This window comes from Zonotrichia albicollis, unplaced genomic scaffold, assembly GCF_047830755.1.
Source record: "Zonotrichia albicollis isolate bZonAlb1 unplaced genomic scaffold, bZonAlb1.hap1 Scaffold_426, whole genome shotgun sequence".
NCBI lineage: Eukaryota > Metazoa > Chordata > Aves > Passeriformes > Passerellidae > Zonotrichia > Zonotrichia albicollis.
The window spans coordinates 16731-36041 of NW_027428445.1; the positions used below are offsets into that span (position 1 = coordinate 16731).

General features: G+C 39.6%; 1 protein-coding gene across 3 annotated transcripts; it reads left to right on the forward strand.

Moving 5' to 3' along the window:
• Positions 1-6832: 6832 nt before the first annotated feature.
• Positions 6833-19035, forward strand: LOC141727961 (activated RNA polymerase II transcriptional coactivator p15). 3 transcript variants are annotated; one of them, XM_074534247.1, is made up of 5 exons: positions 6833-6982; positions 8912-8984; positions 10880-10999; positions 17762-17870; positions 18698-19035. In XM_074534247.1, the coding sequence occupies exons 2-5, from the start codon at positions 8913-8915 to the stop codon at positions 18775-18777; spliced, it is 381 nt and encodes a 126-aa protein (XP_074390348.1). In that variant the 5' UTR covers positions 6833-6982; position 8912; the 3' UTR covers positions 18778-19035. The 3 variants fall into 3 exon arrangements, with proteins under 3 accessions (XP_074390348.1, XP_074390349.1, XP_074390350.1); XM_074534248.1 differs by having other exon boundaries at positions 6968-7110; XM_074534249.1 differs by lacking the exon at positions 6833-6982 and adding an exon at positions 7442-7512.
• The last annotated feature ends 276 nt before the right edge of the window (positions 19036-19311 follow it).

Here is a 19311-nt window from a genome sequence, read left to right on the forward strand (position 1 = left end):
TTATTGTATGTAGCTTGCTGGTTAAAGAGCGCTGTTGGGGATGAAGGGGTGCGAATTTGTAAGGTACAGAGGAAGAAAGAGGGGAATGAAGGAGGGGATGATAGGACTAGAAAAAGATGGGACCCCCTGGATTATCTGCCTCCTTCTGCCCCTCCACCTTATAATCCTCTTCTTCAAGCACCTCAAATGGCAGGTCCGGTTCTTCCCCCGGCTGCCATCTCACTACCACCTGTTCAAACTCCTCCTTCTACCTCTTCAGCTTCCGCTATGATAAACCCAGTATCCCCTCCAGTTCCTTCTGCACCACCACAAGTGCCTACTCCACCTGCTGCATTCTCCACCCCTTCTCCAGCTGCACTTAATATCCACTCAGGCTCTTCTCCCCCTCCTATTGCTGTCCCTTTACCTCCTCCTAGTTGGGACACAAATGCCTCCTCGCCCGATAAACAGCTAACAGCAAATACACCTGCTGATGGGCAGAAAGTTCAAGGTAACCCAGATGTCCCTCAAAGTAGTTTGGCATCTGAAGATGGGCCGTACTGTAGCACCAGATCCAAGACCTCCAAGGCAGAGAGACTCTTTCCCCTCAGAGAGGTTCCTATGGGAGGAGTAGTGGGAGGTGTTGGCTTTGTGAATGCTCCCCTAACTGTTTCTGAGGTGAGAGGATTCAAGAAAGAGTTGGGGCATTTAGTTGAGGACCCAGTGGGCATAGCCAACCAAGTAGATCAATTTCTAGGTCCAAATATCTACACTTGGGGGGAGATGAATTCCATCCTGAGTATATTATTTTCCCCAGAAGAGGTGCAGATGTTTAGGGTGGCTGGCATAAGAATTTGGGAGAAAGATAACCATCCAGGACCCTAGGTGCCATCAGGCGAACAGAAATTGCCACTAACGGATCCCAGCTGGGACCCTAACCAGGAGGAGGGGGGGAAGGCCATGATGGAATATAGGTCTTTGATAATACGGGGGATCAAAGAGTCAGTTCCCAAAGGAACTAACACCCAATTGGCATTTGAGGGCACGCAGGAGAAAGATGAAGCTCCTGCTGCCTGGCTTAATCGCCTAAAGCAGAACTTCCATTCGTACTCTAGAATAGACCCAGACACCCCAGAAGGTCAAATGCTACTAAAAGTCCAATTTGTTACCAAATCTTGGCCTGATATATGGAGAAAATTGGAAAAGATGGAAGATTGGCAAGAGAGGGACATTAATGAGTTATTAAGAGAGGCATTGAAGGTGTATTTAAGGAGGGAGGAAGAAAAAGCAAAGGCCAAGGCTAAGATCATGGTTGCTGTAGCTAGAGAAAGTGCAGGGTGGGCGGGTCCACCACCAGGAGGAGGCAAGGATAGGCCTCTTGTACTGTCAAGTGCAAGAGGGATAGAGACACCTCAAGTCCCTTCGAGAGGACGATATTGCTATTACTGTGGAGAGCCAGGACACGTCAGGAGGTTTTGTAGAAAGCTCAGTCTCGATGCGGCAATAGCCAGGGAACAAGATAATTTAGAAAATATCCTTAGAAGTGACGATTAGAGGGTCAAGGGCTTATACTATAGGGGATCTGATGCAACATCTAGAAGAGCCCTTGGTAAACTTTGAGGTGGGACCCCTAAATGAAGAATTAGAACTTTTGCTTGATACAGGAGCAGATAAGTCCTGTCTCAACAAAGTAACATCTGAAGTTAGACAAAAACAGCTAGGTAGAAAGGATATCCAATAGCACCAAAACTAGCCAGTAAGACTAAACTTGTAATAAGAGGTGTGAAAGTAAAAGGTACCTTATTGTTGTCTTGTTGTGTGTGTGAGAGTGAGTCACAAGCAAAGTCAGCCTCAACTTCCCGGGCAGGTGGGAAGGGGGCAGTGGAAGTGTGTGTGTGACCTGCAAACCAGGCTTGTGTCCCCCGGGTGGGTGGGGGCTGTGACCAAAATGTGTGTGTGCGTGATCTGCAAACCAGACTAGTGCTCCCCAGATGTGTGAGGGAGCCGTAGCTGTAAGAGCGTGAGTGATGAGAGGGTGAATATAGACGAGTTAGAATAGAGGTAATGTAGATTGTGCATTACAGGTTTTACCACATCTCCTTAGAGGGAAGTGTATTGTGCAGAAGAATAGTGTGAGAAAAAAAGTAAGGGGTTGAAAGAAGTATTTAAGCTGTAAGGGAAAGTAAGAAACAGAAGCAAGAGAAAAATAGATAAGATCTTGAAAAATAGAACAGAAAACCAGTGAATTAAATACACAGACAAATAGGAGAATAAAAGTACTTTGGGAGTTAAGTTAGCTGAGAAATACAACGCCTTGCAAAATACAGAGTATGTAGAAGTTGATGAGAGAAACACACAAGCTATGGAAAAAGAGAAATTACCAATAACAGTAAACAGAGAAACTGAGTTTTGATAAAATGATTAAATAGCAGACCATTAATGCCTGTGTTGGAAAGCCCATTTCAGGTACTCTTCATCACTAATTCGACTGTGAAGACCAAAAGAAAAAGGTTGGACTCACATCACTCTCACCCCCTGGCATTGGACCAGGATTCAACATCAGGTTTTTACCCTCTGGCATTCTGGCATTGGACCGGATTCCACCCCTTTCTCATTCTGGCATTCGGCCAGAGTCCCAGTTTTCCCCTCTGGCACTGAGCCAGAGTCCACACCACTCACCTCGGGGCACTGGATAAGGATTCATCCATATCACAAGTTAATTCACCTGAGTATACTGTGATAAAAGGACCAAAGGATTTAAAGTTGACTCTTAAAAGGAAGAGTCAAAAAGACTGAACTGTATGGGAGAAATTGGTATCAGAGTTCTAATATTGCTTAAAATGCCTCAAAACTGTTTTGTGTAAACTATGTTGGTAAAAAGTTTAAGACTGTAAATAAGTAATTCTGGTTTAAGTTCCCCAATTTAATTCTAAAGACTCCAGGTTAATCCTCTACAGAACACTCCCCTGGGGGGGGAAACCAAAATTGGTAGGGAACAGACCAAGAGAGGCTTAACCAGAGAAGTGGGTAGAAGGGACTCTAAAGAGCTTGGAACCTTCTCCTCAGTAAAATTCCCCAAGAGGCAAGGCCGGGTGGGCAGGCTGTGCAAGATGACCCATACCGGACTCTTCGGAAGGGTAGTACTGATAGCTCTAATTGCTGGTGGTGCTCTGGGAAGCCCAGGAGAGCCGTGCAGTGAATGCTACCAACCCCGCTATGAGGAGGAAGTGAGCTCCTTGTCGAGAGTCCACATCAGTTCTAACCCTGATTGTGTTAACCCCTCCCAATTGGTCCTTTATCAGAAAAATAAGAGAGTGTATTGGATAGCCCAGAATACTGCCACTTTTAGGCAGCCACTCCTAGGAGAGTGCCCTATAGGGGAAGCCTGGTTTTGCTTTGAATGTGATGCTGCTGAAACAAGCTCAGCAGATCTAGTAAAAAGCAAAGAAATGGTGAAAATGGTAAGAGAAATTGTTTGTTACAAGTATTTATATGAGTGTACTGGAAAAGAGAAAGAAACCCTTTTGGAACACATTTCAGGGGAGCTCTAAACCCCTAGGTTTGATCTCATCTGGCAACTGCATGGCTAGAGTGATAAAACCAATTTTCTTATTACCCAAAGAAACTGGATCAAGTTTGGGAGTTCCAATATATAATGATTTGGGAGAAATTAAACAAATCTGGGAAAGTGAAATAGAAATTGAGAAAATCCAAAATTGTAAAAGCCAAGTTCGGATCCCAATATCTGTGTTGAATGAAGTCATCTGGCTCCAGGCAGTATTAAAAATAAAGAATTCAATTATTAGAGACATTTCAAACGAAATAAAAAGATTAGCATGTGCAAATAATCAAGATCAAGCTCCTACACTTGATCCCAGTGGGTGGGAGAACTTGGAGATTTTCAGAAAAGATGTATGGGAAAGGGTAGTTTTTCTCGGTGTGTGTGTACTTGGAGGATTGCTCTTTTTACTATGCTTATTTATCTGTTTTAATAACATAGTATTTGCCGTGTAGACCAACCTGAAGAAACCAAGGAAAGTAACAAGGTTAAGTAACCATGATTACCAAAGTGCACAAGAGATTTATAGTCGATTCAAAACAAAAAAATTGTGAGTTGATGGGAGCTTAAGAATTTAAGCTCGATCAAAGAAAAAGAGGGGGGACTGTTATGAACAAAAATTCGGTTAATATTTTTTTGTGAGAAAAAGTTACAAAAAGGCAGCCAGGTCTCTGTCCCTGCCAAGGTTCTGCGTGTTTTGTTATTGTAATCACGGGTCGTTGTAGCTTATCTCCCCTTTTGTATTAGTAAAAGCCCTGGCTAGGGCGAGGTAATGGCCCTTCCCCGAGGCTAAGGTGTTCTTTTCCCAGCATAGTGAAGACACCTGAGAGGGTGGGGGGGGGGTTATGCAAAGTGACTCCAAGACCAGCATGCTTTGTGGGACCCCGACTCCAAACCCACGGAGAAAACCCCAAAAACATCGAGCCACCCAAGAGTTGAGAGACTGGAGTGATGTCTAGACGTGAGGAGCCGAGTGCTGAGCCTGCAGCGATGAGGAGTCCCTCTCGCCCTGACCACGGGAGTCGTCCCCAGCGCCGAGAGTGAGGGTGACCGCGCTGAGAAAAACAACATCTGACGGGGACACCATGCCCTAAAGGCTCCCACGAGGACCGGATCCCCGAGCTGGACAGAGCTGCGCATTTCCTCCTCCTCTGAGTCGCCCTGGGAGACACGACGGGGACTGCAGCCCTGCCGAGCTGCCCAATTCTGAGCTGATCACTTTTAATAAAGGCATTAAAAAGGAGAAGAAGTCTCCTGGCCCTGTTTATTTCAGTATAATAAAGTAATTAATTAGCCTTCGAATATCAATGGAGTCAGATGCATCATTCTTCCCAGAGGAGGGGTGGCTGATTTTACAATAGGCATTATTTATTCTCTGTATTTACTTGACACACCTTGCACAAGGACTAGGCACAGAAAAATCGGGAAGGGCTGTTTAAAATGTTCCAGATTGTTAAAAAGGGTTAAGTTAATAATAACTAGGCTTTGTAAAAACAAATTGATAAATAAGAAGACGAGGGATTGAGAGGGAAGATGTGGGCTAATGCCTTTACAAACAATTTAATGGATGTTAATGTCTTTGAAATGGGTCTTAATGTTTCTACTGACTTTGGGCAGCAGATTTGTAACTGGGCTGTCCTGGGGTGACTTTATGATACTTGTATCCCCATTTGTCTATTTAGCCCAGAAATAAGTTTTTCACCTTTAAGACTTGTTCTAAACACAAAGAGAGGGAAGAGAAGAAGCGTGGACATTGTTTACAGAAACTGTACTCACTCCTCCACATTCCTGCTCCTGGACTGTGTTGTCTGTGGATGGACAGACAGTGGGACAGAGCTCTCCTTTGCTTTTAGTTAGTTTTAGCTAGCTGAGGCAAAGAAGTTCCCTGGACTGTGTTTTTATTTCTTTTTCTTGGAACTGTTTAAACTTGCTCTAGACCGAACACCCAGAAGAGCACTGGCAGCTCACACCTGTGGCCCACCAGACCAGGCCTGGGTCACAGCATTTCCAGCACCAGAGGGACTGATAACAGACTGAGCGAACTGAACTAGAGCCCATGAAAAGGACTTTCTGAATTTGTCATCTCTTCATATTGTCAGGAGGTTTTATTGTTTAATATTGTTCATTTTTTTGTGCTGGTGAATGCTTTGCCTGTTAAATAAACAGCTTTTTCCACTTTTCTCCAAGAAAATCTTTTCCCGAACCAGTTGGGGGAGGGGCCACTTGAATCTGTTTTCTAGAGAAACCCCTTCTGAGGTTTTTTCCCAAATTTGCCCTAAACCAGGACACAGGCCCAGACAGTTTGGCTCCTGAAATAGACAAGGCTCTGCACAAGCCTGAACCTCTGGACTTTGGGGGGAAAAGAGATTCAAGGGGGGGATAGGTAGTAGGTGGTTCAGGAAGGCTGTACCTTTGGAGTACCTCAGCCAATGGGGAAAGGAAGAGGGCAACATGCAGTCGGGAGTTTAGGATAAAAGGGAGGCTTGCACCCTCTGAAACTTTGCGAGAGAGAGCTTCATTGGTGTGTGCCCCAATAGAGTCTCTCCCTTTACTCTGGCATTTGTGGATTTTCCTGGCAGCAAGATGGTCAGATTATATTTTCAAGGGGTTTTGCTTGGAGGGATTTTAAAAAGTAACTGTTTAGAACAGAAGGTGACATGTATTTCTTAACGTCTTTTCCCCAGCACTTCAGACGTGAACTTGACTCAAGGTGACTGCCAAGCTAGGAGCCATAAGGCTCACCCATTCCTCAAACGAAAAGCCCGTCAGCAAGAAAAAACGCAAGTCACGATGACAGAAAGGGGAACCGGCACTTTTCTCAACAGCGCCTCGACGTGCTGCGGTTTCAGTATGCAAAGTCGACGTAGCTACACCATTTCTGAGCGTTTCCTCTCCTTCCCTCGGGCATGGCTTCAGGCAGGGAGGTTCTAAATGAGATCGAGGAACCGCTGCTGCGTGCAAAATAAAAGAACTAGTTACAGATTTATTTTTAAGGGTTCCTTTTAGATATTAAGGGCCCTCCTCTCGGTCCCCTCTCACAGCCCCCAGGTGGAGTGCAGGCCTTCCCTCTGCGAGTCTGCAGTCCCGATGGGGTCGGGCTCCAGGTAGGGTCCTGCCGTCGGTCCCATAGGGCTCCCTCTATTGGAATGATGCGGCTGACTAGCCCTTTGGAAGCCAGTTTTGGGATTTTTTTGTGGTTTGTTTTTTTTTTTTTTTTTTTTTTTTGGGGGGGGGGGGGGTTGTCTGGGTGCTTTTTTTTTGTTTGTTTGTTTTTGTTTTTGTTTTTTGCGGCTGTCCTAGCCAGGGCGGGGGAGGTAGGAACAAGTTAGAAAGGTACGCGTCCCCTTTAAACACCTCCCTCTACTCCTTCCCACGTGGTGCAGGGCTGGGGTGGGGATTCTGCGATGAATCTTTCTGTCGTGGTGTAGAGGAGTCGTATGGGAAGTGAGTATTTATGTTCTTTTGCGTATTTTGTTAGAGCTGTTGCCGTGTTCTCTTTCCTCCACCCCCAACTGTTGGGCGCTCGGCATCTCCTAGCCTGGTGTGGGAGAAGTACGCTGGGTAACCGTGTGGTGAGGCTTTCCCTTTTCCTCGAGTGCCCACTATGCTCTGTGGGAGGAATGCCCTGTTGTGGAGCGGGTTTGGAGCGGGAGTAGTAGCCACTGCCATGTTGGGGGGGGCAAAGAGGATTTGAGTGAGGGAGAAAATGGTGGTGGCGAATCGCCCAGCTCTTCACCTTCACCTCGCACCGGGATCAGGCCCTGCCCGCTGACGACCCCCGACTTTTTTTTTTTTTAATGTGTGTGTCGTGTTCTTTCCTTCACCGCCGGTAACCTGCATCCTTCTTGCTGCCACCCTGCCCTGGGAGGACCTGAGTGTTCTTACCCGCGCCCCCCTGCCGGGCCCTCGCTCCTTTCCTTTGGGGGGCAACACAAGCCGTAGAAAAGAGGAAGAGGAGAGGAAAATGGCGGCAGGCAGGCATCGGCTTATCTGGTGTTCCTAGCTCGTACTCGCTTGTCTTTCTCATGTTACTTTCCCTTGTCTTCACTTGTCCCGTCTCATTCCACCCTTCCTCTCCTCGGTGCTTCGGTGTCCTCACGCTCTGCTTGCTAGTTTCTCAAGAGAGGACACCAACCCCACCCTATTTATTTTTCCTTTAGTTTCCGCCTCCATTTTCCTCCATATTGTTACTCTCCCTTCCTGATGCGGACTCTGGAGTTGTCCTCTGCAGGTGTCCTGCCCTTCGCGTATCAGACTTTTCTTGTTCGGCTTCCCTATTTCATGTCACTGCTCAGTTTATTTTTGCATTGCCCCGTTCCAGCTCTCCTCTGCCTGCCTCCGTCCTGTAGTGTGGTGTCTTTCCAAACCAGGACATGTGGTTTATGTGTGCTTCCCATACCCTGTTTTATTTTCAGTTCTACAGCTTCTGTCGTTATGTTCCAAATTATTCTGACAATTTACTCTAGAACCACATTTGATCCGTTCAGACTGTTTTTTCTTTTGCACATAGTTTATTTTATTGCCAGTTTAAAAACTGCTATTTCTTTTTCTTTCCTGAGGTATGCTTCTTTAAAACTTTATTAGCCTTTCCAAGCTAGTTTATTTTGTGTAGTTTCTCCCTGTGATACTTCTTTTTATTCTGAAGTCACAAACTATCTATTTATTTGTTAGAGTTTTTAGTAGCAGGCAAGATGTTGTTCAACTGCTGTATCTAATCATGTTTGCATACTAGACAGATGTAGAAGTACACCTGGCAGCATGCATTCAAGGAAAGTTGAGTGTCCACTTGTTCAGTAAATGAATATATTCTAGTGACTGATGTTGTAAAGTTGCAATGGAAATATTAATTGCAGTACTGTAGTTCTCTGTAACTGAGATATTTTCAGACTTTTGTATTACTGATGGGAAATTAAGCTCAATCTGTGACAACTATGCAGCTGTTACTCCTGATTTCAACTAGGCAAAATGCTAATGTAAGAATATATGTAGTGTTGGGGGCTTAATTGTTTATATTTATGAATATTATGTTGAGAATTCATCTGGACACCGGTTTTGTATTGCTTTTTTTTCATTATAGTATCTACCATACTTGGGAGAACATGAAACAGGTGAAAAAAATGTCCTTTTGTAAGCAGTTCAGAACTAAAATACTGCATATAAGGCAGTCACAGCAAAAAGGGGAAGAGCTATAAGAGGGAAGGGTGCTTGTGATTACATCTACAATGTGTATTAAAGGTTATATGAAAAGGTAGGAAAGTCTTCAGGAGGGTTTTGAATAAGTTGAGCCTTTACAAACAGGTTTGGAGATGGCTTTCTATCCATAATGGGATGTATTCCTTGTATAGTGTTCTCACGTTATCTTTCTCTTCCTAGAATGCCGAAGTCAAAGGAACTTGTGTCTTCAAGCTCATCTGCCAGTGATTCAGATAGTGAAGTTGACAAAAAGGTGAACATTATATGCAGTTTATAACTACTGTATTAACTGTTATATTTCAGGCAGGGGTTAAGGAATTAGTTGAGTGTTATGTCACAAAATGACATATGATTTATCTGACACTTAAACCCCAGACACCCCCTCCCAACCCCAAACCAAACCCCAAAAAAACCACCCCCCAAGCTTATGGTTTGGGTGGATGCTTTTTGCTTTGCAGTACACTTTATTCTTAAGGTGCATTTTGCTTCATGTTTTTCTGTATGGTATATTTAGCCACAAGCTTCCTGGAGTTCTTTGCTGTTTTGTGGCAAGTGATAGACGGCTTCTGTATAAGCTGCCTCTGGTGGCAAGAATTTGAACTAATTTTGAGGACACCGCCCCACCTTAATTTTGATATCTGGATTACAAGCAAGTCCAAAACCAAAACCTCCACTTGCCTTGTTATCCATGTGCCACTTGCTTATCTCGCTCACATTCTTTTTTATGTTTCAGAGTCTTATGTTTACTGTAAGACTATCTGCTAGTTTCTCACTTAAAAGCAGAGCCAACCAGAATGTTTCTGAGTTGATAATTTTAACATTACCTGTTTTAAATGCATAAATGTAATGTTTTCATTTAGTTTAATAATTATTTACTTTATAAATTTGTATAGATGTGTCAGTCATTGCAAACAAATTGAATACAACAGTCAATTTATCTTTTTAAGAAATGCTAGGTGGTAATGCAGACATTGGGTCTTTTAGTGCGCTTTGCAAAGAGACAATCTGATTTACTGAACTGGTTCAAATATGAAAATGTGACTTGCTTGCACATAGCAAATTAGGTATTTTGTGAAATCTTAATATAAGAGAAAATGACCAGGTGATTTTTTTTTTTTCTGGAAATGTATTCCTAATAAGACATAGTGTAACAATCAACTTCAGTGGGCAGTAAGGTGGTTGGTTTTGGTTTTGTTTTTTTTCTATGACAACATCCGGTATTTTTTTGAGCTGTCTTTAAAAGAGATTATTTACAATATGATTCTAGCAGGTGAGAATAATTTTTGGTATCTTTACATTATTCTTCCTTTACAGTGGGCATGATTACTATATCACCATTAGTGGAAATGTAGCATGCTCTAGCATCGGCTAACGAAGTAATCTGATTTGCAGGTGATATTGCCTCAATGTCTTAAAAACATGTTTAATTTATCATGCTATGAACAGAGATTTGACTTCAATTAAAAAAGTTCTCTTGGATTTGATTTTTCAAATCCTTTTTTTTATTATCTTATCTATTTTTTTTTTACCAGAGTTGTTAGCTGTTCCTCATTTTTCATTGTACTTTCTGGAAAATGAAACTTCTATCAGACTTAAAAATTTTAATTAAAACTGCCAGTATTACTGCACAAAGAAAGTAGGCTTTTTGAAATGTATTTTCACAGAATCACTCAGTTGGAAGAGACCTTCAAGATTATAGAGTCTAACCCATGCCCTAATGCCTCAACTAAACCATGGCACTGAGTGCCACATTGAGTCTTTTTTTAAACACATCCAGGGATGGTGACTCCACCACCTCCTCGGGCAGACCATTCCAGTACTTATCACCCTTTCCGTAAAAATCTTTCTCCTAATATCCAACCTTTATTTCCCTTGGCACAGCTTAAGACTGAGTTTTGAATTTTGATCTAATTAAATTTCTCTTTAAAGCCAAATTATTATGGTAAGCTTCACTGAGAACAAAAATAGGCTAATTTGAAGATTTTTTTTTTTGGCTCTAGTCTAAATGTACAGTATTGTATTCCTGCCCTCACAGTAGGAAGGTGTTAATACCTATGGCATAATAGTTTGTGACCTCTAAAATAATTTTTTTTTATAACTTATAAAATGAGTTGTGATTTATGAGGTTTTTTTTATTCTTGCTCCAAGGCAAAGCGGAAAAAGCAAGTAGCTCCAGAAAAGCCTGTTAAGAAACAAAAGAGTGGTGAAAGTTCAAAAGGTGCAGCTTCTTCTAAGCAAAGCAGTAACAGAGATGAGAATATGTTTCAGGTAAAATTGATGACTCTCTTAGAGCCTGGTTAAGGTAACCATTTACATAATAATCTGTATAAATTTTATGAGGCTATGTGGATATCATGATAGCATTGTGCTTGGTCTCCTGAAATCTTGGCTGAAGGGGATTATGATGCTAGCATGCAAGATGAGATGCTGAGAAAAAGCACTGATCGGTTTCAATAGAGTAAAAGAATCAGAGTTGTGGTAATTGATTCTAACTCTCATGTCTTTGCATGTGGTAATTGTCTGTGTAGTCATTTTGTCTGTAAATATTAGATCAGGACAGTCTTGGAAACCCAAAATATGGACTCTTAATTCTTATTTAGCTAGGTCAAGGGAATTTGGCTACTGTCTTCTAAGACAGTATCTTGGAATAAGTTTTGCTCGTTCATTTATGATGCAGGTTTTTCTCACTGAAAATCCAAAAAGATTTCAATTTTTGACATTGCCAAAATAGGATGAATGTACATTTTTTCAGTAGCCACAAACATTTGTGAGTTCAGAGTATTGCATGTCCCATGGTTAGCTGAAGAAGCAATGTATCCTGAAAGCTGTGCAAGAATATGCATAGCTCAGAATTCCTTTTTTTAGGGGTGTGGATCAAGACTTATTAAACGCCTGACTAGCTGGTTTGAAAAGGGGAGCACGGGATGAGAAAGGGACTTAAATTCTTAGACTTTGATTCTTAAGTTTGTGAAAAGTTATATGAGAGGTGCCTAATAAGATGGTTCCAACACTGAATAAGGTAAAATAAATGGATTTGGGCTGTACCTGTGCAAAGTAATATGTGGGGGGAAATTAGTGAAGGCCTGTGTCAATTTTCACTTTCCTGTGTATATATAGTTGGAGGGAGAGCTTCAATTTAAGACCCTGGGCATAACTGCTTGGACTTGTACATTGAAGGAAGAATATAATACTTTTAGTTCTGCTGGGGCATGCTTTGATCCATATAGGAAAAATGATAGTATCTTCTGCATCTAATGAGAGGAACTGCATTTAGAACTCAAATATAAAGCCTATATGTTTGGGATTTTTTTTGTAATAGGTTCAGAAATTGCAGCCTTGGGGAAAAGTTAATTTTAATGCCCTCCTTATGAAAAAAAAAAGAGAAAAAAACCAAAAAACAAAGCAACATAGCAAACCACCATAAGCGAACCAACTAATGCAAAAAAACTTTCAAATAAAAGCAAAACTATTTGTGTGCTCTGATTTCTTTCAACCTTTTTTGACTCAAGGTAATAAGTTACTAAAAACAGACAGTAGAGGACATATATTACTCTAAGAGCAGGATTCTTCCAGTGTTGACTACAATGCAGAAAAAAATTTCACTATCACCCTGACTTAAACCATCAATGTTCCTAAGTTTCTGCCTGCTTTTAGTTTCTCAACAACAAAAGTTTTTTTAGGTTGTTTGTTGTGTTATGTGCGTTTTTTTTTTCATGCAACATCAGCTTATGTGTGTTAACCAAGATGTACCTGTTTCAGTGTAGAAATAGCACTGTAGGTCTGAGAATGCTCCCCTTCTCTCCTTTCTACCCAAGAGAGCATGCTCAAGATCTAGTTGCATGTTAATTTTGGAGGTATTATTTTGTTTTTTCTAGGAATATTAACAATACTAGAATCTCTCCTTTCTGCTTCCCCATGGTAATAAAAATGATCTGTGTACAAGTGATTTTGCAGCATAACTTACAAGTGTGTCTTCAGTTGATGGAAATGAGGCTGTAAAGCATTCATATGATAGTCAGAAATTCTGTGACATCCATATTGTGTGTGGGAATGATAGCAACTGACATGAAACTTAGTGGTTTGCTGTTCTACACCTTTGGGCTGTGTTCTTAAAGTATACAACTTCCTTTAATATTGAACTCGTTGTGACTGCTGTATTTAGAAGATTGAGCATTTTCATAAAGATCTACACTTTATTTTTGTTTGAAACTAATGTTGGTATAATGGTATTCTTGAAACTAATTATGAAGAATAAAATAATTGTAAGAAGAAGGGAATTAAGTATAAGAGACCAAGTATGTTTTATTTATTTACATCATGGTCTTTTAAGTTTTATAGGCAGCCTAGTATACTCTGGAATTTATCAAAGGATTTGAGTACAGTTGGGTTGTGGAACTTTACTCCCATTTGTGATGTATTACTAGAGGCCCTAAGGACAAGCATTATTCATGTTGCATTAGATTCCTGTCTGTGGCTTCAAGCCACTGTGAGTTGTTCATCATGTACCTTGGTTAGTTTGACAAATCCTGTCATCTACCTATGCCTGATTTGGATTAGGTTTGTTAATGCTGATGGGTTAAAGTATTAATATTAATTATCCAGAGTGGAACCACATTACATGATTGGGCATTTCACAGGAATTGTTTCCTGAAAAGGAGTTTGCCTGTTGCATATGGGCCTCACTCCCCCCTCCCCCCCTTTATTTAAGTTTGGGTCAAATTTGCTTTTTTCACTCGTGAGAAATAAGTTCTTCAGTTTCCTGGTGTAATGTCTTTACCTATCATAGGCTCCTGAAAGTAGATAAGTAAGTAGGTAAGATATGCTTGTGATGTTCTTGAATGTGATTGGTTGTGTGTCATTATTTAGCAATAGTATTCTCCAATTTAGTCCTTGCACTAAAAAAAACCCCACCCATGTGACACTCCTTCTTCCCTCCCTGTCCAATTGGAGGCACAAAAGGCAAAGATCATGGGTTGACATAAGAACAATTTACTGGAAACAGCAATGAGATAAGAAAATGAACAGTAACAACAATTATGTTAATAACAAAAGTGTACAAAAGAAATTATTTACATGGAAAGCCCCCAGCAAGAAACAATACCAGACAGTTCTCCTGCCATGTTTTCTTGACCGGAAGAAACCCCCTTTCCTGGGAAGCGACAGTCCCTTTCCCCTGCTTCTAGCAATGATGAGAAGTGATATGGAATAACCTCCCTGTCTTGGCCATGCCACCTCATGGCTACTTCAAAAATTAACTCTATCCTGACTGGAACCAGGACATTGTGAAATGCATCAGTGATCACATAAGTTTCAGAATTAATTTGTTAAACCAATTTGCTGTATTACAGATCTCTCCTGTTTGCAGGACTCTCTATTCTAGAAGTTTATATTAGCTTATTGAGGTTCTTCTAATGCTATACATATGGTAAGGGAAAACAAATTTTTTTTTTGCTGTTTTTTCTCCAACAATATATATACAGTTTAATCAAGGGAAAGAGGAAGAAAAATGGTGAAGAAGATGGTTGCTTAAACTCATACAGGAAGTCAATTGCATAGCTGTGAAACGAACCTAGACACAGTTCAGTGCATTTTACTGTCAACAATGGAAACCTGGAAATAATGCTTTTAATATTTTGTGTTTAATTTAATAGAATAATATGTCAAATGAGCTGTAATATTTAATAGAAAGCTAACATGTTTTAACCCCAGCCAGCAACCAAGCACCGCACATCCAAACAAGGAATTAATTCACTGTTTCCCATGGGCAGGCAGGTGTTCAGCCATCTCCAGGGGAGCAAGGCCCCCATCATGTGCAACAGTGACTTGGGAAGTCAAACTACATCACTCCAAACATCCCCCTGTTCCTCCTCCTTCCCCCTATTTTATATATTGAGCATGATGTCACATGGTCTGGAATATCCCTTTGGTCAGTTGGGGTAACCTGTCCTGGCTGTGTCATCTCCCAACCTCCCATGCACCCCCAGCCTCCTTGCCGTTGTGGCTGTATGAGTACCAGAAAAGGCCTTGGCTCTGTGCAAGCCAAACTTTCTGGGAAGAAAATAAATAAGCCAGCCAAAACCAGCAGAAAAGCATATGATTTTGTTTATGAAGGTTGAACTGCAGCAGCTACCCTGCTAATAATTAATGCAGCCCTTGGAATATTAATGTGTTGTTACAGAAATACAAAGGTGTCTTAGAGGAGTGAAATTATTTTAGGTCTATCAACTGCTGCATGGAAAAAGAATTTATCAGAAATGGCTCAATGCCAGAATTGCAGGTAACTGAATGTCAGGAAACATTACTTTGCTTAGGGAAAATCTAGGTTTGAAATTTTTTAAACAGTACTTTGAAAGCCTATATAAAGCTTTTCAGCAGTGGCAACAATTTTGTATTGAGTTTACCTAAACATTTGAAATTTCATGTGAGTATTCAGCTGAAATCTAGACAGTGGTGTAAAATCTAACAATTTTAACATTTTCATATTGAACTGTTTACATTTAAGGTAGACTTACTGACTGAATAAATGTTGTGTACTTTGTATTATTGCCCCTCACCTTACTGTAGTTGAATTAAGACATGTAGCCTTATCTTTAATAGTCAAATTCTGCATCATTTTGCTGTATTTGCAGCTCTAATCTGCTATTTTGTATCAGATTTTTTCTTTAAATCTGGAGTTACTTGGCAGTAGACTAATAGTCTTTGATAGATCTGGGGGGGAAAAAAGGTGTTCAGGAGTACTACTGCTTGAAGCTGATTTATAGGTGACCTTAAAAGTCACTGAAACATTAGAAGGAAAACCAATAAATGTTGTTCATGTAGACTATTTAGGATATCCTTTTCCAGCAGTACTGATGGACTTGGACATGCTACTAAGTTTGGTCTAAAAGAACTCGGCTACTGTGACATAATACCTTATTTTTGAATGTTAAATTTGTAGTGCTGTGAAAGTATTTAATAAATGAATCGCAAAATGCTATCTTATAAACTTTTTTATTTTAAAGGATGCTTTGAAGTAGGAAAACAACTGCTTCAGGCTTATGGTAATTAAAGAGGTCCTAATTATTTAAAAATAAATTTTAGAGTTAAAATAGCATGATCTGCATAAGAAGAAAAATTAGTTTAAGCAAGCACAAAGCCTATTTATGTATATTTTGTGAAATAACAACTTTTATGACTCTGTTTTGCTGGTAGGTAGGGTCAGCACCAGACACCGACGCCAACTTAAGGAGTAGTGTAATTTACTGTAATGCAGTACTGCAAAGAATTACAAAAGAATAAGCTAAGCAATGCACCTAATCATTACTACAGAAGATTGCCTATAGTGATTAAGAAAGATACATCACCAGTTGCCCTAATACTTTACCCCTGCATCCAGATAACCTTTAATCATCAGCTGAGGGAAGCTGTCACAGCGAAGGACTGGAGAACCACTCCCAGTAACTGGGGAATTCTGTGGTACATCCACCTTGCGGGCAAAGAGGCTTCTGATTTTGCTGTTAGAGGAGCCCAGCTTTTATAATATACAGGCTACTATTACTTCTAATGTGGGAACATCTGTTTTTATTCTCCTGTTGGGTTTCTCCCTAAGCCTGGCTAGGGCTCAAGGAGGAACCAAGGGAGTTGTCTTTGATCCTACACCCCAGACAAGGCCAGATGTGGCATTGACCAGTTTCTAAATACAGAAAGATAAATACATGTTTTGCCAAAGAGTGGATACATATATCATATTGCTAATAATACTTCATTTATACATGGATACATATACATTTGGTTGGACGGTTCATCTAGAGGTCAAATTTAGTTCAGGGCCTGTTGTTTGGGCCTTAGTACTTCAGATTTAAACATCTGTGAATGATTTTAGTTGACTGGAGAGTTGCTCATGCTTTCTGGTTAGACTTTATGCTAGTAAGATATGTTTTGTCTCCTGTTTAACTATGTCAAAGTGCAAGATGTGTAAATTAAATAAGGTGAAAACTAAAACTAATGTTTTATCAGGAAGGAATATTCCTTTTTAAAAATTGTTTATGTGTGTTTTCTTCACAAGGTGGGTCCAGGAGGTGCATACAAAATACTAAGAATTTTTTACATTACTTGTTTGACTGTGCTTTTATTATTATCAAATTTCTCATTCTCAAATTCACATTATATTTTGAATTTATGTGAACAAATAGTTTTTTTGAAATCAGTCTTTTTCAAATTTGATAAAGCCTAAATAATGTAACATATAGTATACCTGTTGTCTCTTTTCCCTTTGCCCTTTCTTTGGAAAATTAAAAAAAAGCTCTCATAATTCAGTTAAGCCACTGCATGAAAATCTGATATTTCAAAGTCATTTCATACCATTGCTGTGTTGGTAAGCTAAAGTATTTGAATAGGGGTCTTTTTGAGAACATTTGGTACAGTCTTTTAACCACAGTTCCAAGAAAGTGTCCCAATGAACCAGCAGAAGCAGGCATGGGGCAGTTGGTGGCTTACTTCTGTTTCCATCTGTATTTACTATGTTTTAAAAAAGAAAAAAAGGAAAAAAAAAGAGAGGGGGGGAAACAAGTTAAATATTGGGCCCATCTCATGTGAATATCTAATTTGATTTCTGTACCTATGGAATGGACTAAAACTTAGATTTGGCGGTAGAGCGTAGAGTGCCTTCTTCCCCGTTTGTTTACAACAGCTACTAAAAAAGATGGTTATAACAGACCCAAAAATTTATTTCAGAAAACAGTAAATTAGTGGGTTTTATAAGATGTAAGCTTGTTAAGAAGACAGGTATTTTCTTGTTCTAGGAGAGAGCCACTTACTTTGAGGATTGAATGCTGAATACTCAACAGGTTTTAAGTCATTAATGTATTTATATTGACATTACTTATTTCCCTACTGATTGTTCTGGATTAAGCTCTTGATCTAGTTGTTTTACTGGTGTCTAAAATAAGCTGAAGTGTGCAATGTCACATGTACATGTCTGATACTGCTGGGAAAAGTGAATGCTGTAATACATAAAATACCTAAAAAATATCCTTATGTGTGTTTTGACAGATTGGCAAAATGAGGTACGTCAGTGTTCGTGACTTTAAAGGAAAAGTCTTAATTGATATTAGGGAATATTGGATGGATCAAGAAGGTGAAATGAAGCCTGGCAGAAAAGGTATTGTTTTGCTTCATGTTATTTTGTACTAAAACATTGTCTGCAGTTTGCTGGAGATCTTTGTGTATCAGATTTCTATACTTTGTTACTACATGGTATTTTTAGAGTAATATTTTTACTTATTAATGATTCACATTTTAACATATAATTAGTTTTATCAGTTGACTGTAAACAAAAGCAAAGTGGTTTCATTGGCCTGAGTCTGTTTTCCTAAATAATTCCCCCATAATTTATGGAAAACAAGGCATCAAATACAAACAGATTTGTTATGGGAGTTACATACATAGCCATACATTTTCCCTTTAATTAACTTCACTTCTTCCTTTTATTACAATTAGATTTCCATATTGGTTTTTGAGTGCTAGGGAGTGGTAATAGTCTCTCCAAAATATTACTTATAGTTTGTTATTCACAATGCTTTAAGAAACATGAGGGGAAAAAAACCCCAGAATTATGGTTCTTTAAAAGTGTGTAGAAGTTTAGTCCACAGAGGTATGGCTTTTAGAAGTCAATGGGAATACAGTTGATTTCCTTGTTTCTTTTGTACTGCCTTCTGTCAAGACCAGCACCTAATTTCTGTGTTTAGCCTAACACTTGTAAATGCATTTGTTATACTGCACTAATTTTCTTTGTAAGGAGATAAGCTAAGGTCTGAAGTGTTCCAAGTGAGTAATTTCTTTGTAACCGAGGTGGTTGTTACACTTGAGGTATGTTAAGCATTATTAATCGTGACATACACTGTGTATGAAACCAGCCTTGACAGTAACTATGCAAGATTCTGCACTACAATTTTTTTTTCCCTAAGTATTTCTTTTAATGCATTTCAGGTATTTCTTTAAATCCAGAACAGTGGAACCAGCTGAAGGAACAGATTTCTGATATTGATGATGCAGTGAAAAAACTGTAAATACAGAGCTATACAGAAACCTTTTATTATTTCAGTTGCTTTAAGTGGTCTTTTTACATTGGCATTTGTTTTCTAAAATATTGTTTTCCAAGCTATTGTATATTTATTTGGATTACTGAATGATTTGTAAAATGAATACTTTATGTGCATTAAAATTGTATTCTGAATGAGGCTATTTGTGTATACATTACTAAAAGGAAATGTGTTGCTTTCACCTCATAGTATAAAATAAAAAAATCAAATAATATGTAAAGCATAGATGTTTATGGCCTTTTGATTCAAGATGATGGTAAAGTTGCCTAATAGCTTTAATTATGGCTTTAGTTTAATTGACCATTAATGTGATATTTTTTCCTGAGATTTCCTTAAGTGTCTCCATTTTAATGTTTTTTTCTTTTACTTCATACTCTTTGGTATTGCCCTGGCAGCTTTTAGCTTTAAGACTTCATACAAACAGTGAATACCTGGTAAAACTCATTTTTGTAGATAATTTTAAATACTGTATTTGCTAATTTACTGTATTTATTCAAATGT

What these genes read in the sequence shown, in the direction of transcription:
- LOC141727961 (XM_074534247.1), top strand. Translation starts at nt 8,913, where the DNA reads ATGCCGAAGTCAAAGGAACTTGTGTCTTCAAGCTCATCTGCCAGTGAT. An exon ending in ATAGTGAAGTTGACAAAAAG is followed by an intron (nt 8,985 to 10,879) that starts GTGAACATTATA and finishes TCTTGCTCCAAG; the next exon opens with GCAAAGCGGAAAAAGCAAGT. An exon ending in AATGAAGCCTGGCAGAAAAG is followed by an intron (nt 17,871 to 18,697) that starts GTATTGTTTTGC and finishes AATGCATTTCAG; the next exon opens with GTATTTCTTTAAATCCAGAA.